We start from the raw sequence: 19,680 nt of genomic DNA, 5'->3' as shown, positions 1-19,680 counted from the left end.
AAGCCGCTGACTTTAATTTACACGTGTCCCAAGGCAGATCTAAACCTTATTCCTCCAGAGGTGAAGGACTGGTTTAATTAACGGGCTGCGTCACGAGGAGCCAGGGCCTCTTTCCTCTGCGCGTCGGGGAGGGATGCGGCCCGTCGCCCGCAGGATGCCGACCCGGATGCTGGGAAGCTCATGTTTATCTCATGAGTTTCTGCCCGTACGGCGCTGAAATACAGAGACGCAGCAAGGCGGGCACCGTTTGTAATTAAGTTGGGCGAGCGCTCGGCCCCGAGGCGGGAGTGGCGATCCGAAATGGCGAGAATTTGTGAGTTTGGCTGTGAAAATGGTGAAGTTTGCACCAAAATGAGGGTTTTATCCCTTGCTGGGACAAGGCTTTGTCCCCGGGGTACTGGGGTTGCCCTGGGCACTCGTGCTGAGCTCCCTCCCTGGAGGAGCAAGCGTCCGTCTGTCCGAGGATGCTTCGGGGCCGGGGATGCTCAGACTCTGGCGTTTCCCCGTCCAGGCCACGCTCCTCACCCTACCCCGAGGGAGGAAAGGAGGTTTGGTGGCTCACGGAGTGTTTCAGCGCTGGCTCTGATCCCCGTCTCCCTTCAGGTCGGGCAGGCAGGATGCGTGCCATGGGTACCCTCCCTCCCCTCCTCGCGTCACTCCGAATACGGGAACGTCGCCGGATTAATTTGTGGGTGCTTCGCGGAGGACAGCACGGCGGTGCCGGGGCCGAGGCGCTCAGGAGAAGCGCTTGGCTTGATATAAAAGAGAAGTGGGTCATTAAAAAGTAGAAATGGGGGGGGGGGGGGAAGACCCCAACCCCCTCCCTGACAGAGATGCCGGAGGGAAGGGGTGACAGGAGAGGGATGCAATCAAACCTTCGGCGCTCGCTCCCTGCTCGGATGTTTGCGTGGGGGATGCCGAGGGAGACGAGAGCGGGGCGGGAGGGCAGCACCCACGTAGCCCTTTGAGGACGGGGAGACGGCAGCCCCCAGCAGGCAGCGGCGGCGGGCGGGTGACAGCTTGCCTGATTCGGCTGGGGTTTTTTTCTCCCCCCTAAACTGCAGCCCGCATCCCTGGTGTTGGCCACACATCAAAGGGATCCAACCCCAAAAACGTGGGTTGTGTTGCAGCTCCGTAGCCCGGCACGTCCGTCCCCGGGGAGCCGAGCCGACAGCCGCCCTGGAAAGCCGCGCCGGCTGCTGGCGTGCCGGCCCCTGTCATCACAGCAGCCTCTAAACGTCGTTTTTCTATAGCACGCGATTTCGTGGGGGTGTTTGTTTGCCGGGGTTGGTGTCTCTCAGCTGAAAGCATCCAGGAGGGCTCCCTCGCCTGCGTGTGGGCTCCACGGGGAGGCAGTGGGACGGGGAGGAGAGCTGCTCTGCTGCTAAAATACCCGTAATTGGGGCTAATCAGAAAATCTCCATTGGAAGGCTGGAAAAATTGACGGGCTTTTTTTTTTTCCCCTCTCTTTTTTTTTTTTCCTGTTGTGCTTAAAGAGAAATGCCTTTTGTGCCAAAGGTGCCTGCACAATGTACAAGGGGTTTCTAGGAAGCTTCTCCTCTCTTTTTCTTTTTTTTTTTTTATAGGTTCCATCCAAAATTGTGAGCCCCAAAGTGTTGGTTTTAGGAGCCAGTTTTTTTTCCTTAAGGAAAAGTTGTAGTTTGCAGAAAGGGGGGGGAGGGAAATGGCCTTGAATCCTTTTCCAGTGGGCTATAAGTGCAATGAGCCGCAACTTCTTCTTTGTTCACGGCCCGTGGTGTCTTTAAACCCAACAGGGCACCTTCCCCGCTGCCCATCTCCCGGGGGCGCTGGTAGGTGCCAGCTACCTGTATTTTTTTGGAGCAAGGCTGGATCCTCCGGGCTTTTTAGCGCCTTTGCACGTGGCAATCCTCGCCGTACCTCCGGCTCGCTCGAGGGCATCGCCTCGTGCAGCGCTGCTGCTTCTAACCCGTCTTCTCATCGCCACCGTGACCACGCTTAAAGGCACGGGGTTTGCCCTGCAAAGGCACGGGATCCAAAAGAGAACCCAAAACAAGTATGAATTCGGGAAGATCTGGCAAACGCGGTTAGTTCTGCCCCAGCGGGGATGTTGGGGGTACGGGAACGATGGGACGGCGCAGACGGGGTGTGCTGTGGGCGAAGGGAGCTGCGGCGGGGTGCCGGCGAGGGCTGTGGGGAATTGCAGGCTGACGTCTCTCGTTCTGTGCCGAAGCTCCTATTTTAAAACCGGGTAAGGCAAAATGCCACCCCGTGTCCCTGGGGAGCTTTAGAGCAAGTTAATGTAGAGGAGATGTCTCCTTCCTTTCTTTTTCTTCTTTTTTTTTTTCTTTTTGACTAAAGCTTCCCTGAGAGAGTAATTAAAAAGTGCAAGTTCCAGGCGTTAACAGAGAGGATTTAGTTTGAAAAATGAAACGCTTGGCTACCCCCACGCTTGCGCCCTGGTCTGTTGGCGGTGGCTCGCCTTGGGCAGGGTGAGCGGGGATCCCACCTACCTCCGGCTCTTTCCAGCACCCCTGGTACCCAAAATACAAGGCTGCGGGGTACACGTTGTTAAGACAGGAGAGTTTGCAGCAGGAAAAAGCCCGGCGACGGTGCTGCGTGCTGTTACGGGGTCGATAATTCATCCCACCCCGTGCGTGCTGGGGATGCTTCTGGTGGGGCTACGAGGGGCAGCTCCGGCCGGGAGAGCCCCAGCTGCGTCCAGCCCTGTGGGCTGCTGCCGCAAATCAGCTGCCATCTCCCCATCACCCTTTGGGCATGGGAGCCACTTGCATCTATTTTATTTTATTTTATTTCCCACCCTGCCTCTAACCGCCAGTGATGACATCTCTCTGCAAGAAGCCTGGGATTCGGGAGCCCCACGGCGATGCTCCCTCCCTCCCGCCCCCAAACGCCTGCGCTCAGCCCTGGGAAGGGGTCCTGCCCACAAAGCCCTGGCCCTCGCCGCCCGGGATGTGCGGCATCCCCGGTGTGCAGGCAGGACGACCGGGCCGTGGGCAGCTCCGGGTTCCGGGGGCTGGGGAGGGGTGTTAAATGTGGAGCAAGCAGCCCCCGGCGAGCGCCGAAGTCTCTGAGCGGCATGGCCGGGTTTCGTGCCTCATCGTTGTCAAACGCACCCCTAGCGCTTCAACGTGAAGAAATGGATAGTTAAGCACATCATTAATCTTATCCAGCCCATGTAATCAACAATCAATTAATTCTTCTGCAGGCCGAAGAGATGCGGATTGCGCCGCAGCCTGGGCACCGTGGGAAGGAGCCCGGTTCTGCAGGGAAAGCCGAGGCAGAGCCCGTCCCGCGCTTGGCCGAGGTGCTATCGCGGATCCAGCCCTGGGAAACCTCCCTGCAGCAGCCCTTAACTCAAGGCGAAGATGGCACTTTGCCGTCAGCGGGGTGATTTATTGCTCCCTCCCGGGCGCGAGCCCTCCATCCCAGCCTTCCGCTCGCGCTTACCATCCGAGGGGCCGTGGATCCCGCGCCGGTCCCTGTGAATCCCACCGTGGCGTCGCAGGGGCTTGGGGGTTTCGGTGGCATCTTCAGCGTGAGGTTCGTTGTTCGGGTCCCCCAGAAAAAGGCAGCGGCGAGAGCGGAGGGTTGCAGCCCGCGGCGGCTTGGGGAGGAAGGAGAAGGCGTCAGCCTCCCCCGAAACTGCGGGAGACGTTAGGCAAGCACAGTGTAATTACGGGAGGGGAAAGCTAATTGGTAATAGTAACAATTAAGAGCCACATGCCTGCAGATTACAGGAATTTACGGATAAGTGAAGTGATAAAAGAAACCTGAGGACACTGGGTTGCAGAGTGTACTTCGTTCAGGTATTTTGACAAAGCATCACTTGGATTAATTGTAATTAAAAATTAACAAACCCCTTTGACTCACCAACGCGCCCCTGTGCTTAAAACAGTGAGGCGCGCTCATAGCGCTGCGACCCTCATCCTCCTCCCTCCCCGTCCCGTCCCCTTCCACCAGGATCCGGGCGGCCGTTCCCTGGTATCCCTGCCCTCTCCTCCCTGCTCCTCCAGAGAGCCCAGCAGGTTTTGGGCACGTTTCCGAACGCGTCCTCCAGCTCTAGAGCCCGCGAGTCACCCGTCGCGTGTCTCGTGGATGCCTGCGCTCGCTGGTGGGATGTCGCGGGGAGGTGCTGGTGGGAAGGGAGAGGTGGAGAAGTGGAGATCCACCTCGAAGTCTTGGTGTCCACGTGTGGTCACGTCTCCTGCCTTGCGTGTCTGGTGTAACTCTGCGCTTCCTGGTGCTGGTACGGGGCGTGGGGTTGTGTGCGTGGCTCAGGGAAGGGTCTGCGTCCGCCTGCCTTCTGCTCCGGCATCCTGAAGTTCCCCCTCAAGCCCTCGTGTGCCCACCCGGTGCCCTGCAATGCGTGGTGACCACCTAGCTGCCCGCCTGCACGAGGTGCTGGGTTATGGCTCCAAGTGCTATCCGCACGGGGCCGTCCGTGTGGGATGCGGAGGACGCCGGCAGTCCTCCCGTGGTGGGGAGGAGGAAGGGCAGCGTGAGATGGTCCCTCAGGGATGCCATGTCCCCGCTCAGCTGGTAGTCCCTTTGGAAAGAGACGGTTCGTTGCAGCCGGTTGCGTACCTCAGGCAGGGGGGAAAAAAATCCCCTGAATAATAAAATTGTAAAATATTGTTTTGATTTATCCTTTTTTATCATCTTTTAATATCTGGAGAGACTGTGTGAGCAAGAGGCCTTCATGAGTTTTGAATGACAGGTTAAAGGGCTCCAATAAAGATTAGATGGTCCACTATCTCCCAAGGAAATTGCATCAAAGTGGTTACTCCTGCTCGCTCCTATTAATTTCCTCTTCATGGCTGCTAGGAGATGCCTCATATCCTGATGCAGCAGACAGGGGCTAAGAGGCACTTTCCATTATCTCAATCATCGCCGTGTTTATGAGACACTTAGGGTGTTTCTCTGCAGAGCCATGCCTTGGAGGTGACAGCACGGCGAGGGCAGAGCTGGGAGCCAAACGGAGGTGGGACCATCGTATGTGCGAGGCCAGGAGCTATCTGTCACCCCCCCTGCAGCTGGGTGGTGGACCTGGATGGAGGTCTGGTCCCTGGGGTACGCATGCCAAAATTTAGGTGGTCCCTTCTGCAGCCTTTGGTTTTGTAGGGGTCACCCAAGGATCTCGTTAGACGTCAAGGATGGATGAGCGTCCGTTCATCAGCACCTAGTTGGTGAGGACCGGTGAGGTGGGGACAAGGGACCCCGTCCTCGTCACTCCATCGTCACCCTCTAACCCCAGAGCAGCGAGACGCTGGATTAATGAAACCTGCCCCCGTCACTGGTCAAAGCCTTGCCGTAACGATGACTGGAGCGTCTTCTCGTTTATGAATTAGTTGCCATTTCCTGCTTGAACAAACTCAGAGCCTGAAGGCCGGGAAGGTTTTTAGCCCCAGCCCTGGGGGATTAACGGAATGGACACGTAAAGAGGCTGTCATGGGCATCGTGTCAACTTTTTAATTAAATATTCCAATTTTGCATGGAAAAAGATATTTAAGAGCCATGCCCTTGGGGTGGCGGAAAGGGATGTTTCGGATCAGCAGAAGGGGAATGCTGTCCCGCCCCTGCACGTCCCTGTCCCTGGGGAAGGGGGTCCCGCAGCCCCTCTGCCATCCCCCTACCCGAGTATGAGCGGTGGGGAGCGAAGCAGCGATTCGGTGTTTTTCTGGTGGCTCCAGAAATAGTTCATGGCCAGCGTGGAAGATTACGGCCCCCCCGTCTTCATAGGAAGGTGCTACGCTTGGCTCTGATACCGCTGTGAAGCTTTTCTGTCTCTTCTTTCTTTTCTTTCTTTCATTTGTTTCTTCCCGCCCCGTTCCAAGGACAAAGACCCGTTTTCACCTCCGCCCCGGGACGGTTCGTCACCCAACTGCTTTCCTCTCCTTTCTCTTGCAGCCTGCCCGGCGGGGACGTTCAAGGCCAGCCAGGGCGCGGGGCTCTGCGCACCGTGCCCCTCCAACAGCCGCTCCACCGCCGAGGCCTCCCCGCTCTGCACCTGCCGCAACGGCTACTACCGGGCGGATTTCGACCCGCCGGCGGCTGCCTGCACCAGTGAGTAACGGCGTCGGGGTTGGTGGGGGGGGGGAGAGTGAGAGAGCGGCTGGGTGGGCGGCCGGCAGCTAGCCGAGGTCACCCCGCCGCGGGGCCGCGGAACCCGCGTTGAACGCCCGTCCCTCTCCGCGCGGCGCCTCCTCCGCGTGCTGCGCCAATTCCTTCGCGGCCGCGCTGACGTCGGCAGATGACGTCTCATCGCCCTTTGCCACGGGACGCTGCCGTGGCACGCACCGAATGATGGGATGGCCCCGCAACCCGCCTCTCCGGCAGCCCTTTGGATTTATACGTCACCCTGGCAGCGGCGGCGACGGCGGGGAGATGGTCCCCGGGATAAATTAGAATTTAAAGTTATCTCCTCTTGCTATCTCATTCGTGGTCTTGCAGATGGGGTGGGTTTTTTCATAGCGGGGAAAGGGCGCGTTACGCCTCGGTGTTCAGCGCGGTGTCACACGATCGCTGCTCGGCTGCCTGCCTGACCAACCTGGGCTGGCAGGGCGGCCTCGAGCCTGTCTTTTGGTGAGAAAAGAGCCCAGGAGAGAAGAAAGAGCCGCTGTGCTCTTCAGCCCGCTGGGAACGTGTGTCTCAGCCTCGACTCCCCCTCCCCAAAATATGCTCCGGACCCTTGAATCAGCCCATCAGGGAGCTTTAGCACAAGGATGCTCCGGACCCTCGGTGCTGAGCCATGCCCGAAACGCGTGTCGGAAACGAGGAAAGGATTTGCGTGTTTTGCCGGATCGCTTGAGCTGTCAGAGCAGGGCAGTCAGCAGGTAGCACGACTGCAGATAAATCTATATATCTTTATGATGTCTCGTTACAGAGCTGATTTACAGTATCGCTGCGTTACAGGAATACAGTATAAAAAAAAAAGTCCATTTGCAGATTTTTATTTCTTCTCGTCGACGCTTAATTTTACAACGCTCTTCTTCGAGGTGCCAGCTGTTCTCTGGCAAAGTTTCTCTGTGTCAGAGGGGTGAATAACAGCGGGGAGCTGCAGGCGCTACCCCGGACCGCAGCCCTTCCCGAGGGCGATGCCTGCAAGCGTACCCCGTACCCCCTGCCAGGGGAGGGAACGAGCTGCCATTGAAGTTAGGGGGGGATTTGGGGAGACAGTGGTTTGCCTCTGGGCTGTGGAAAAAAGATGGTTTTCTCCCTTTTTCTTGGGGGGGGGGGTGAAATCTCAAAAAGATGTTGTCTGCTGAAGGTGCGAAGTGGGGGATTGGATGAAGGTCCCGAGACAAGTTGCAGCTTTTTTTGGGGTAACTCGCTATTTATTGATCCTTCTCCCCAGCCTTTGTGGGTCCTTTGGGCTGGTTCCCCCGTGGAATGATGTCCTTCCCCCGCCACCCCTCCTGTAGCCCCCCCAGACATCTCCGCTCCGTGCTAGGAGCCCCATGACGGGACCTCTGTGGTGCCTCGAGTCCACGCAAAGCCCTTTCCAGCGAGGACACCACGCCAGCCGCCGCTCAAGGGGAAAAGAATTAAAGGGAACAGAATTATTTTATTTTAGATTTTTATTTTTTTTTTAAAAGACTGCTATTTTTCCGGGCATTTCAGCAAAACGCTTTCATCCGCGGAGGTCCTCCATGCAGGGTGACATCTCCATCCCACCGGCCACGCCAACCTCGTGCTGATGAAGCCACCTCTGCCTAGCCTATCCCCGGCCACTAACAAGGCTAATTTATCTTCAGCCGCTAACGATGTTCCCCGTCACACACACGTGGAGGGCTCTCCTGGGATGTTTTTCCCCAAGACGGAGCATGCTTTGCTCTCTTAACCTTTCCATGCAGGTCAAGCCCTCCATCATTTTTATTGCTCCCCCATCGCGGCACAATCCTTTTTCTTTCCGGGGAGCGCAGCGCCGAGCTCTGCCGGCGTGAGTAATTAATCGCTCTCCTTATTAATGTAACCCAGCAGCCGGATAGCGTGGTTTCAGCCACGAAGCCATCGCGGCTAATCCCAAAACCTTCCCCAGACCTGGGCAGACGTATGTCTGCACCTCGATGATGCTCTCCCACCTGGGTTCCTCCCGAATCGCTCCCCATCGACTCTGGCCCCGTTCCGGCAGCACGGGCGATCGGAGCCGCGTTCAATTCCCGTCCTCCGAAGCATTTGCCGTGGCTCCTGGCGGATTTGATCAATGCAATTTTGATCTCTCGGCCAACATCTGAGCTGCTCGCGGAGGAGAGCCTTCCTCCGTGCTGTTAAATACCCGGGCTCCCAACTTAAGATATCGAACCGTTAATAACCGCTTTGGACTCTTTTCCTCCATTTCTCCACGGTGCTGGCTAAGCGGCGTGTCTCTCGCCGGGATAACCTGTTCGAGGTGTCTCTCCACGCGAGCGCTGGAGCTATCCCGGCACCTCCCGATCATTAAAATGGCTCCACCTCGGCAGATGGAGCTGTGGGCGCTCTGCACGGGGGCCATTTTTGGAGATTAAGTGGGTTTGTGGCACGGGAGTCCTCGTCCCCAACCGTGAAACCCCTCTCTGTGGCCAGTGGTGCGGGCGGGCGGCGTTGCCGATGGGGATAGCCTGACCCTGAATCGGGCAAAGCCGTGGACACCAAATCCTTCCTGAGCCGGGAGGGGATGGGTAGACCGACAAACGGAGCCGTGGGGTGTCCTCCTCCGTGCTGGAGCCTCCCGGGGCTCCCACTGAGCCCTGGTGGGGCTGAGCGTAACGTTTCGGGCAAGGACCCACCTCAAGGGCTCTCATTTCCCGCAGGCGTCCCATCCGGCCCCCGCAACGTCATCTCCATCGTCAACGAGACGTCCATCATCCTGGAGTGGCACCCGCCGCGAGAGACGGGGGGTCGGGACGACGTCACCTACAACATCGTCTGCAAGAAGTGCCGGTCGGACCGACGCGCCTGCTCCCGTTGCGATGACAACGTGGACTTTGTCCCCAGGCAGCTGGGGCTGACGGAGACCCGGGTCTTCATCAGCAACCTGTGGGCGCACACGCCGTACACCTTCGAGATCCAGGCCGTCAACGGCGTTTCCAACAAGAGCCCCTTCCCACCGCAGCACGTCTCCGTCAACATCACCACCAACCAAGCCGGTGAGTGGCGAGCGATGGCTGCGGGAAACCCGTGCCCGGCCCTAGGCGGGCTGGGGGGAAGGCGGAAAGCGGGGCGGGGGGAAAGGCCAAAAAAAGAGGGAGAGCAAGGGATGGGGGAAAGGGGTGTCTGCGTCCCGGGGGAAGCGAGAGCTGGGTTGTGGGAGGGAAGGGGCTGAGGACCGATAGCTGCTTTTTATCCCCCTCTAGACTGCTTGGGGATGAAATGGCGTCGCTGTTTCTCTCCTTTTCCCAGGCGGGGAGGTGGGGCGAATCCAGCCTTGGGACGCAGCCTGGCTGCATCGCGGCGCAGGGCGAGCAGCAGCCCAGGGCCAAGTTCAGACCCCGTCTCCTGGCACGTCCCTCTCCCACCGTTTTCCTCTTGACCCCTTTCCCTCCCTCTTCCCCATCAGGCGTCGGGAGCTGAACGAGCAGCTCCGGGCCGAGCCGGGATGCCGGCGGGATGGGATGTGCAGCGGGAAAAGGGGGGGACTCGCTCCTGGGCTGCAGCGTGGGGTACGGGAAGCAGAGGGGATGGAAACAGAGGAAGGGGATGGCAGCTTCTGCTTTGTGCCGAGCGTGGAACGTGGGCAACCTTTGCCAACCTGCTCCCTCGGAAGAGCAGGAGGCAGGAACCTGGCGTAAATATTTTAGTCTCCCGGCTCTGGGGAAATACAAATCTACGCTTGTGCCTGGCTGGCGTTGCTTTCTCCTGAACCAGCCTCTGGTCTCCGAGCCTTTTTTCCTGGGGTGGCATTTTTGGGGTGTTTCTTTGCTCGTCTCCCACCCCGGGGCTGCCCCGGCTGCTGCAAAGGCTGAGCATCAACCTGGAAACGCTCCCAGTGCCGCAGGGCGGGCTGCGGGGTAACCCCAGGGGAACGCGGGGGCAGGATCGGCCCCGTCCCTCTAAAACCCCTTTGGCTTTGCAGCGGGTTATTCCACCGGCGTTCCCCACGCGGGGCCGGATCCGGATCGGGGCTGGGCCGTGCCTCTCATCCCGTGGGCTGCCCCCGGCCCCGTCCGCCTGCACGCCACTATCCGCGCTAAGGGGGCGGGGAGCGCAGCGATTAGCAAAACAGCAATCAAGCTCAGTGTTTGGGTTCAGCCCACGAGCTGCTTCTCAGAGTGGATGTGGAGAGATTGTAAAAAAAAATTACGGGATTAAATACACCGGGAAAACAAAGGCGATGGCGGACAGTCAACATCTCCCAGCGCGGCTAGTTGGACGGGGCTCTGAGCAGCCTGCCCTGGTTGAAGATGTCCCCGCTCACTGAGCGCGTTGGACTTAGACAACCTCTAAGGTCCCTTCCAACCCAAACTATTCTATGATTCTGTGAACTTGGAGGGGAAAAAGCCTTTGGAAAAGCGGTTCCTGGCTAATTTAGCAGCTTGGTGGCCTTGATGGTGGAAGGATGGTGTTGCTGCTGCTGGGGATGCTCGGCTCTGGGGATGCTCATGCTCGGCTCCGGGGATGCTCATGCTCGGCTCCGGGGATGCTCGGCTCCCCGGCAGGCACAGAACAGCCCCGGGACTGCTCCAGCGCCTGCGGAAAGCGGGGCAGGGAGAAGCGGCGGTGGGGACAATGTGCCTGGCAGCTGTTTTAGGAAACCTGCTCGCTTAGCTCTGGTCTGGGGAGTGAACTGAAATACCGTGGGCAGCTTTGCAGAGCAGCGTGGCGTGTGGCGTGGCCAGCAGGACTGATGGGAAGCGTGTGGCAGGGAGGGAAGGGAGTCGGATAAATCGCTCCGGGATCGCACCCGGTGCCGACTGCGTCCTCGGCCAGTGCCGAGCATTAATGCTTTTTCTGGGGATGCTGCGACAAGGCGCTCGGGCCCCCTGTGGCTTGCTGCCTGGGAGGTCTCGAGCTGCAGGGACGGAGGTGCTGCATGTTGAGCACCCTTGCACCATGGCCCTGGGGCGGGCGAGGAGCTGAGGGATGGTTTGAGACTGTTCTGCAAGTGTTTGCACTTTGGAAATAAACCTCCTGGGAGAAGCACGTTTGGGTGCTGAGGGTAAGCATCCCCAGAGAGCCCCTAAGAGCAGATCCAGCAGCTCCTCCGGGTGAAACAGTGCTGCAGGCTCCAGCACCCTGAGGTGCCCTTGCTGGGCCAGGGTGTCCCTGCCCTGGTTTCCCGTCGTTGTCCTCAGGGTGGGCAGATTTTTGCTCCTACATCCTGTTACTGAGTGCACGTGGGGTTGCAGCGCTGGCACAGGCTCCTGCAGAGCTGGGTGCTGGGTCCCCCTCGGAGGCTGTTACGGCAAAAGATGACGAGCAGAGCTGGAGACCGTCATTGAGCCGTGGGTTGTCCCCGCTGGGGAGAGCTTTGCTGTCTTTGCCCCGTTGTGGGAACTATCCTTGGAGCAAGCAATCCCAGAGAGAAGGCACACCAAGGATTTCTGAGCTCCTAATTAAAAAGCGTAGCTGGTTTAAATACTAGAATTCCCTCGCCAGCTCGCTGCTCTGGTTCCACGTAAGCTGCTGAGATGCCGGTCTTTCTACTACGAACGCGTGAGCTTGTCCCACTGGGCGAACAGCCGCAGGCGTGGGAGACGCGGGATGTTCTGTGTGCCCAGGAGACTTCCTCCCTCCCCAGGGCTGTCGGTCCTACCCCTCTCCATTAATTTTCCCTCCCTCCCGCTTCCTCGGCAGCACCCTCCACCGTCCCCATCATGCACCAGGTGAGCGCCACGATGAGGAGCATCACGCTCTCCTGGCCTCAGCCCGAGCAGCCCAACGGCATCATCCTGGACTACGAGATCCGGTACTACGAGAAGGTGAGCCGCATCTGCACGCCCGACGTCAGCAGCACCGTGGGCTCCAGGCCGGCAGCGGTAAGCTCGGATGGAAACCTTGCCACGGAGGGTGGGTGGGCTTGGGGGCACGCGGAGCCTCGTGCCGCGCTGCCACGGGGTCCTGAGCTTGCTGGGAGAGGGAGAACATCGATGTGGTGGGACAGGTACCAGGTCACCCACGCTGGCTCCTCCAGTGGGCGGGAGCAATGTGCAACCAGAGGAAGGGGAGCGACGTTGCGGCTGCAAATGCTGATTCCTCCCCCGTGGCAGCGTTTTCTCCAGCACGTCGGTGCCCGTTGCTGCCTTATCTGCTCGGGTGAGCGGGGACCCAGAGCGTGGGGACAGCCTCAGGAGGAAAGGAGGGGGACGGCGAGGACCAGTGAAGGTTCTCAGGGTTGTCCCTGTCCCGGGTCGCTGCCTCCTGCCACGTCCTTTCACCGGCAGCCATCCTTCCCCGCAGGGGACATACTCTCGACCCTTGCGATGAACCGTGCTGAGCCCAAGCTGTTCCGTTCCTCCTGCATCTTGCCAGCTTTAATGAATTCCTCTAATTTGTGAATAATTAGATGATCTCACCAGCGGTCCCTTTACAGCAAATCACTGGGGAACGTTGCAAAAAATGAGATTTGAGACGCGTGAGGTTTCCCCCAAGGTTTCGCACAAGGATCCCTGCCAGAAGAGCAGGGACCCCAGGGGCTGGGGCTCTCAGCAGAGGCAAGTTGCCCTTGAACCTGCGTGAGCGGGGTCTCGCAGGGCACGTTATGGTGTTTCCATAACTGCGGGACGTTTCTGAAATGCGCGGGGTCATCAGTGGTTCACAGAGGAGGAATTTGCTGCCCATGAGTGTTTTTGTTCTGGATACTCTTGTTGTTTCCCCCCGCTGCTCCGTGCTCTCTGCTGTGGAGGGACCAGGGGGGCTGCCTGGGAGGCACGTGCCGCGGGGACCTCCCCAGCTCCTCGGAGGCCCGACAGAGCTTGTGGGTCCCGTTTCTGTGGGATCCTCCATGTCAAGGATCAAGGGCAACCAGGAGGGTCTGAGCCACCTTGCCCAGGCTCCGGCGCTTGTCCTCCTGGAGCAGAACCAGGGCCACCGCTTCACCCCCCTGCAGATAAACCTCACCCCTGCCACCAGTGATGGTGGTGATCTGCAGGGCACGTTGTCCCCGCTGCTGTCCCCCGTCTCTGCTGACCGTCTTCTCTTGGCCATGGCAGCAGGACCACAACGAGTACAACTCCTCCATGGCTCGCAGCCAGACCAACACGGCCAGGATCGAGGGGCTGCGACCCGGCATGGTGTACGTGGTGCAGGTGCGAGCCCGCACCGTGGCCGGCTACGGCAAGTACAGCGGGAAGATGTGCTTCCAGACGCTGACGGACGGTGAGTCCGGGAAGGGGGGACAGGGAGACGAAGGGGGCGGTTGTCTTTCCAGCGACGACTTCGGACTCTAATTGGATTAAACGAACTTGTCTCTGTAAACCTCTCTCCCAGCGGGCAGCGTGGCAAAAGCCAGGTGATTTACAGCGATGTCTTATTAATCGCCAGCTGGAGGAGTAATCTGCTTTAAATCTCTTAGCTCTGTTTTCTCCCCTGCTATTTAGCTGCGGTTTTGTCTTTCCTGCCTCTGACCGTGGTGGCGGAGCCCCCCTGCCGCCGGCTGCGTGTCCAGCACAGCAGGCTGGGGAGGAGCGGAGGGAGGTGGGCCCGTGGAGGAAGGACTCCTGGGGTGGGGATACTCTCCGGGGATGTTCAGAGCTGCTTCCGAGTCATCAGGGCAAAGCTAAAAGGGTCAGACCCATCTCTAAATGCTAATTCTCCACCCTGAGGACTTGTGTCGAAGAGAAAGGGCCAGCTCACGATCTTCACGGCTTCTTCTGGCCTCCTCGCTGGAGTTGTGTTGTCATTCTTCTGGCCCCAGCGCTTCCCCGCACCCACCAACACGACATCCCTTTAGAGACTGATAACTCATGGCAGCGTTTTTCATTAATTCCGGCTTTGGGACAAATCGGTGACTGATGCAAGGCTCCTTGCATGGTCCTCCTACCCCTTGGACACTGGGGGAGCTGAAGTCCCTGCAAGGAGCCCCTTCCTTGCCTTTGCCGGCACGGTTCCTGCTCCGCTTGGGTGACACTTGTGGGTCCCAGCACCGCTGGCTGTCTTTCCTAAAACTCCCCTTCTTTCCTAAAACTCCCCTTCTTTTCTAAAGCTGGGTCATGCCATGCTTGTTCTCGTGTTGAGCACCAGCCGGGGCGGGAAGAGGAAAACCACACAGGGTGACTGAAGGGAAGGAAATGATAATAACCCCCCCGCAATGCCTCAAATATTCAGAATTAGAGAAGCGAGAAGAAAAATCCTGCCTCAAATAAGCAATTAATTGAAATTTAGTAAGAATGGATAGTGTAGATTATTAAATAATAATTGATTGTTAGATGAGAATTTCTCAAGATTTAAGCGGCGTGCAAGAGATAAATCTAGTTGCTAGTAATTAACTGCGGAGTAGAAAAATACAGATAAAAGGGTGCTAATGCTTTCTTTTGGAGGGAATTTTATTTTAACCCTTGCCGGTGGCTGCTGGCACAGCCTGGCAGAGCTCGCTCGGGCGGTGGGAGAGGTGGGCTCTGCCGGGTACTGTCCACCCGCACGCCTACCCGCGCCAGTAATGGGGCAGGAGAAGGGGAAAATGGGAGGGGGAGACACACGGAGGTGGCAAGTGGCTTTCTGAGGGTTGCTCCAGGCGCGTCCGCTCCTCCCTGCCGGGGGACGCGGTGGCCGAGGGGGTTTGAGGGCTGCTCGGCGTGGAAGGGATGCCGTGGTTGCCGTGGCTCTGCAAAAGGAGCTGACATCGTGTCAGGATGTACAGACCTACGAGCAGACCTGCCGCGAAGGTGCTCCGCTTCTCCTGGGCGTCTCTCTGGAGGTTAGCTGCTGCGTGGTGGGCTCTGCGCTGGCTAACGTGGGTGGACTCTTGGTGCGGCCTTCCCCGGCTGGTTTGGTTGTTAATGGGGTCTTTGCTCTGCCTCCTTTGCTGCCACTTGTAGGAACTTTGTGCTTGTGAGACCCCGTGTTAAATTTGGTCAAAACAGCCAACAGGTTTGAATTTATTGCGGGAAGAGAAACCCCAGAGGCACGGACAAAGCCACCTTGTGAACCCCATCTCTTCGGGGAACTGGGCCCACCCACCTTGGTTTGACTTCATTCCCATTCTTTTTGACATTTTTAACCCAAAGTACCCGCGAGCCGAGCGTGACGATCCTTCCCTGTGCAACGCGGCACCCGCTCATCACCCACCTCGACCGACGCTCCCGCCTGGATCCCCCTTGTCCCACCACCCTCCCATGGGATCGGCGGCCATGGAATCAGAGGGGACGTTATGGGACCCCTTCCCAGGAGGCTGCTCTTGCTCCACGAGCGTGCAAGGGAGAACTCACCCTCGCCCTCTTCTCTTGCAGATGACTACAAGTCGGAGCTGAGAGAGCAGCTGCCTTTGATCGCGGGGTCTGCAGCGGCCGGGGTGGTCTTCATCGTCTCGCTGGTGGCCATTTCCATCGTCTGCAGCAGGTGGGTCCCTGTGGTACGCCGCATCCCTGGAAGGTGGAGGTGGTAAGACGTAGCCGGGAGAGATTTGGGGTAGGAGGGGAGTTGTTGCTGGCAAGGAAGCGGTTCGGGGCCGTCGCCAGCCGCTGGTTCCTCAAGCCTGGCTGTTTTCTGCCCTGTTCTCCCAGGAAGCGTGCCTACAGCAAGGAGGCGGTGTACAGCGACAAACTGCAGCACTACAGCACCGGGCGAGGTGAGCGGCGGGAGGCGGGGAGGGGAAACGCTCCTAAACCTGCACCCGGCGCGTGCCCTGCTCCTCCGCCTTCGGATGCGCGTGGCGGGGGGGAAGAAAGCCCCGTGGGGCAGGTGGAGAGGACCGTAGGGTGGGAGTGGGGATGTCCACAGCTGCGTGTCACGGCGTCGGGGCGTGGGGGTTGCAGCACTGTGGGTGGGAAAGGAAGAGCAACCGGGGGGGTTTGGGGGATGGGGATGGACTTGGGGGGTGAAAGGGGCAGGGGGGATGGGGAGAGGCTGCTGTGAAAACTCCCAGAGGAGGAAGAGGAGGAGAGGGACAGTGTGCTGTGGAGGGGGGTGAGCTCCTGATCTCCGGCCACAGGCTCTGCCCAGGCCAGGATTGGTGCAGGGCTGCTCTTATATTGGTGCTGGGCTGCCCTTACATCGGCGTGGGGCTGCTCTTACCACTGACGGGACTCTGGATTTTGGGAGCGCGGCCCGGGACTGGGGGCTGGTGGCCGGCACCGCTGCTGTCCCGGCCGCGTGGCCGACGCTTGCCCTGCACCCTGCTGCGGGAAGGATGCGCAGGCAGCGACAGGGAAGGGTTAACTGGCTTTGGGCTGCCGATCCCCCTGGATGACTAGGAGAGCCTGAGCTCCAAGGATCTTTTCCTGACAGACCTTTGCAGTCGGTGGGGCCGCGTGCCGGAATGAATTTGAGGCGTCTGCTGTGTATAACTTGTGCTCAGGTGCCCCTGCGGCTCGGGGTAAAGCAGCCAGCGGGCCGTCGCGATCGCTGGAAACGATAATAAAGGAGCAAAGCAGCAGCTTCAGGGGGTGAGGAGTTGCCACCTGGTGCCCACGTGCTCCGTGCCCCCTTCCCACGGGACGGAAATCCCATTTACATTCTCCTAGAGATGCCTCCCCGGGGCAGTTTGCTGCCTCGCAGGAAGAAACCATCCCTGGGTCCCGGGCAGCGCGCCTGGGGACCCGGGGATGGCGGGGGGAAGGACCGGGCATGGCCGAGCGGAGGGGAGGGATGGGCTCCCAGGGACCGGGAGGCTTTGCAGGCAGCCAGGAGAGCCCAGCCAAGCCGGCAACAGGGCGCTAGATCTCCCTTGGCCTCCTCAGCTTCGTACGGATCCTTCTCAACGCGATGGCGGGGCTGCGGGGGGCCCTAAACCTCCCAGCAAACGATAAACTGCTTTCCAAACGTCACCGGGTGATATTTAAATATGACGGTCCTCTGCTTTTCCTCCCTTTTTCCATTGCATTTCGGCGCCGTGGGTGGCAAGAGAAGATTTATTTCATGCCTGATGGCTAAACCTCTGTCTGGCTGCAGGTGGACTTTTTTTTTTTCCCCTTTTGAAACATTCCTCACCCCGTGTGCATCCCTAGCTCACCCCAAACACCCCAGGGTGCTCAAACCCGGTAGGAAAGCAAGGAAGCGGGTGTCTGTGTTTAGTTTTTAAAGCCGGGCGACGTGAGGGTCAGTGCCCAAAAGCCGGGGGTGCCAGCGCTCCCGGACGCGCGGCAAAACCCTTTCAAGGTTAGTGAGCCTCCAGGCGCTTGGTTATTGCAGACGCTGGAGCAAAACAGGTGGGAAATTTGTGGCGAGCGACTAATGGAGTAACGAGCGCATCCGCCGGAACAAATCACCCCCGTGTTTAGCGGCACGGCAATTACAGCCTCCCCGGCGCGGCTCCGCCGTCCCTCCCCGGAGCCCTCCGGCTGCTGGCGAGGACTTCCCCGGGTGGGTTTTGGGGTGAGGTGGGGGTCTCTCGGGATGTAATTTCTCATGCTTTCTCTCTGCCGCTGCTTCGCCAGGAGCTTTGAGCTAGGGGAAAGAGGGAAAGCCCTGCTAAAGCGGCGGTGATTCGGCAGGCGAGGGTTCTGCTCTGTCCCGATGATATTTATTCCCAAGGAAAAATGATGTCGGGAGGGACCTGACGCTGAAGTCAGGGTTGCGGCACAGGGTGCTTCGACTTTTCGAGAGTGATAAATAATTTGCTTTCATCTGCAGTAGTGATAAATGGCCTAATCCGGTTTCTAGGAGTATCGGGGCGATTTTAAGAGCACGAAGCTCTCTTTGCGCACAGGCGCAGCGCGGGTTACCTTACCTTGGACGCTGCTCCCCGGTACCCCGTGTTTCGCCCAGCTCTTGGCCGCGTGGTGATGACAAGCCGGTGGCTGAGGTTTGCAGAGACGAGAAGCGGTTTTAGGTGCCCTAATCCCGTTCGGGATTCGGATGGGAAACGCAGGAGATTAGCAGGGAGCTGAACCTGGTGTTCGCAGAGCCTGCGGGCAGACCCCGGGGCGCATCGGAGGGTGTTTGAAAACCCGCCCGTGTTGACAGTGGGCAGGGAACTTTGGCATTATTGTCTCCTTTATTTCTTCAATATTTTGATCAGCGAGTCAGTCTCGGTTACGATCCTGTAAATCCCTTTGTAATCCTGGCTGGAGCATCAGCTGCTCTTGTAAAAAAATTTATGGGGCAGTTAAAGTGTATGAGACAGAGCCGTAAAGGGATTTATGAACTGGGGGATGCACAGATGGCTTCATCGCAGCCTTTCTCGCCCGCCTCCGAGGCACTTTTGCCCCAAAAGCCCTTTTTGAGGACGAGGATGCTCCTGCCTGGTCCCTGCTGAGTCCTGGGGGCCCCCGCACGCGGTTCTCCCTCGGTGCCTGTTTTGCACCAGCGGTGCCCCGCTGCCAGGCTTTCGCGCCTCCTCCCAAATTACTTGCCGGCAAACCTGCAGGGCAGTCGGGAGCCGATTTAGATTCCCGGCGCGGAGCCGTGCAGAGGCGATGCTGCGCTCCGTGCGTCCGTCCGCGCGTCAGCTCTACAAAGGCTCCGGGAAGCGCCAGCGCGATGGGATCGTGGCCCTTGCCGAGGTCATTAATAGCGTAATCAAACACCGTTCATCGCTGTAACGCCGCGGTACCTCAGGGAGGAGGACCAGGCAGCGACGTCCCTCCTGGTGTCCTCCAGAGGTGACCTCGAGGGGCTGCTGCGCCTTCTCCGGCCCCCTTTTTGGGTGAGGAATGGTATGGGAGGCTGAACCCCCAACGGGGGACCGCAGCCCTCTCTGGGACCCCGCTGAGCCCTGGGGACGGTGCTGGCCGCGCTCTGCCCCATGGCCGTGCCCCCCCGGCAGCTCTGCGAGCCCCAGGGCGTCCGAAGGCGATGTCTGCGAACCCCATTTGGGGAATCTGGGGGGGGGGGAGGGCTTGTTTTGGCTTTCCCCCATTTGAAAAGGGCAAGAGCCCAATTGCGGTCCAGGCTGCGGCGTGGCCGGATCCTGCTGCCACGCGCTGCCGTATTTCCTGGCCCCGGACAGGTTGTTGATTATAATTGCCGCACTCTGTCCGTTTAGGAGCGGCCACAAAACTATCAGAGGCCTTTTTGGGTAACTAAAGATTTCTTCATTAATGCATGGAGCCTCGTAAAGCCCTCGCCGTAAAGCCAGCTAATTTGGGTCTGTAGCTGTTCCCCGTCGCAGCGGGGAGGAAGAGGAGGGACAAGAGAGGAGGAGCGGAGGGGACGGGGTGGAGCAGGGCGGACCGACGAGGAGGATAAGGGTCGATGGCGGTGGTGCGGGTGAGCACGGCGATAGCCGCTGTCTTAACCGGTGTACAGAGAGCGCGAGGACACCGGGATCTCCAGTTCCTGGCCGCGGCACAACTGCTCTCGCTTTTCTTTTGCCCTTTTGCCCTCGCTCCCAAATTTCTGATGACAAGGGTCTCCAGGGATGAAGATCTACATCGACCCCTTCACTTACGAGGACCCCAACGAGGCGGTCCGAGAGTTCGCCAAGGAGATCGATGTCTCCTTTGTGAAGATCGAAGAGGTCATTGGAGCAGGTAGGTCTCGCCATCCCCCACCACCCATCCCTCCCTGCCCTCTCAGCCACGCACCCTCCTGGAGCAATTTTTTTGGGGGTGCACGCGTGCTCCTTTACTGGGAAACCCTCAAGGAAGCCTCAAGACATCGCGC

The 19,680-nt window shown here is 59.0% G+C and overlaps 1 protein-coding gene across 3 annotated transcripts in view; it reads left to right on the top strand.

Annotated features, from left to right (window-relative positions):
* The window catches only part of EPHB1 (EPH receptor B1), an 80,139-nt gene that overhangs the window by 44,292 nt on the left and 16,167 nt on the right, over positions 1-19,680 (top strand). For 2 of the 3 annotated variants that reach the window (XM_075760733.1, XM_075760735.1), the window contains exons 4-10: positions 5,911-6,066; positions 8,793-9,128; positions 11,776-11,957; positions 13,134-13,296; positions 15,366-15,474; positions 15,639-15,703; positions 19,425-19,547. In XM_075760733.1, coding sequence (XP_075616848.1) covers positions 5,911-6,066; positions 8,793-9,128; positions 11,776-11,957; positions 13,134-13,296; positions 15,366-15,474; positions 15,639-15,703; positions 19,425-19,547 — 1,134 coding nt within the window. The remainder of the gene's footprint in view (positions 1-5,910; positions 6,067-8,792; positions 9,129-11,775; positions 11,958-13,133; positions 13,297-15,365; positions 15,475-15,638; positions 15,704-19,424; positions 19,548-19,680) is intronic. The other variant, XM_075760734.1, reaches the window with a different exon arrangement.

Source organism: Balearica regulorum, chromosome 9, assembly GCF_011004875.1.
Source record: "Balearica regulorum gibbericeps isolate bBalReg1 chromosome 9, bBalReg1.pri, whole genome shotgun sequence".
Taxonomy (NCBI): Eukaryota; Metazoa; Chordata; class Aves; order Gruiformes; family Gruidae; genus Balearica; species Balearica regulorum.
The sequence above is the reverse complement of the archived record's forward strand: the minus strand, read 5'-3'. Positions and strand labels throughout refer to the sequence as shown.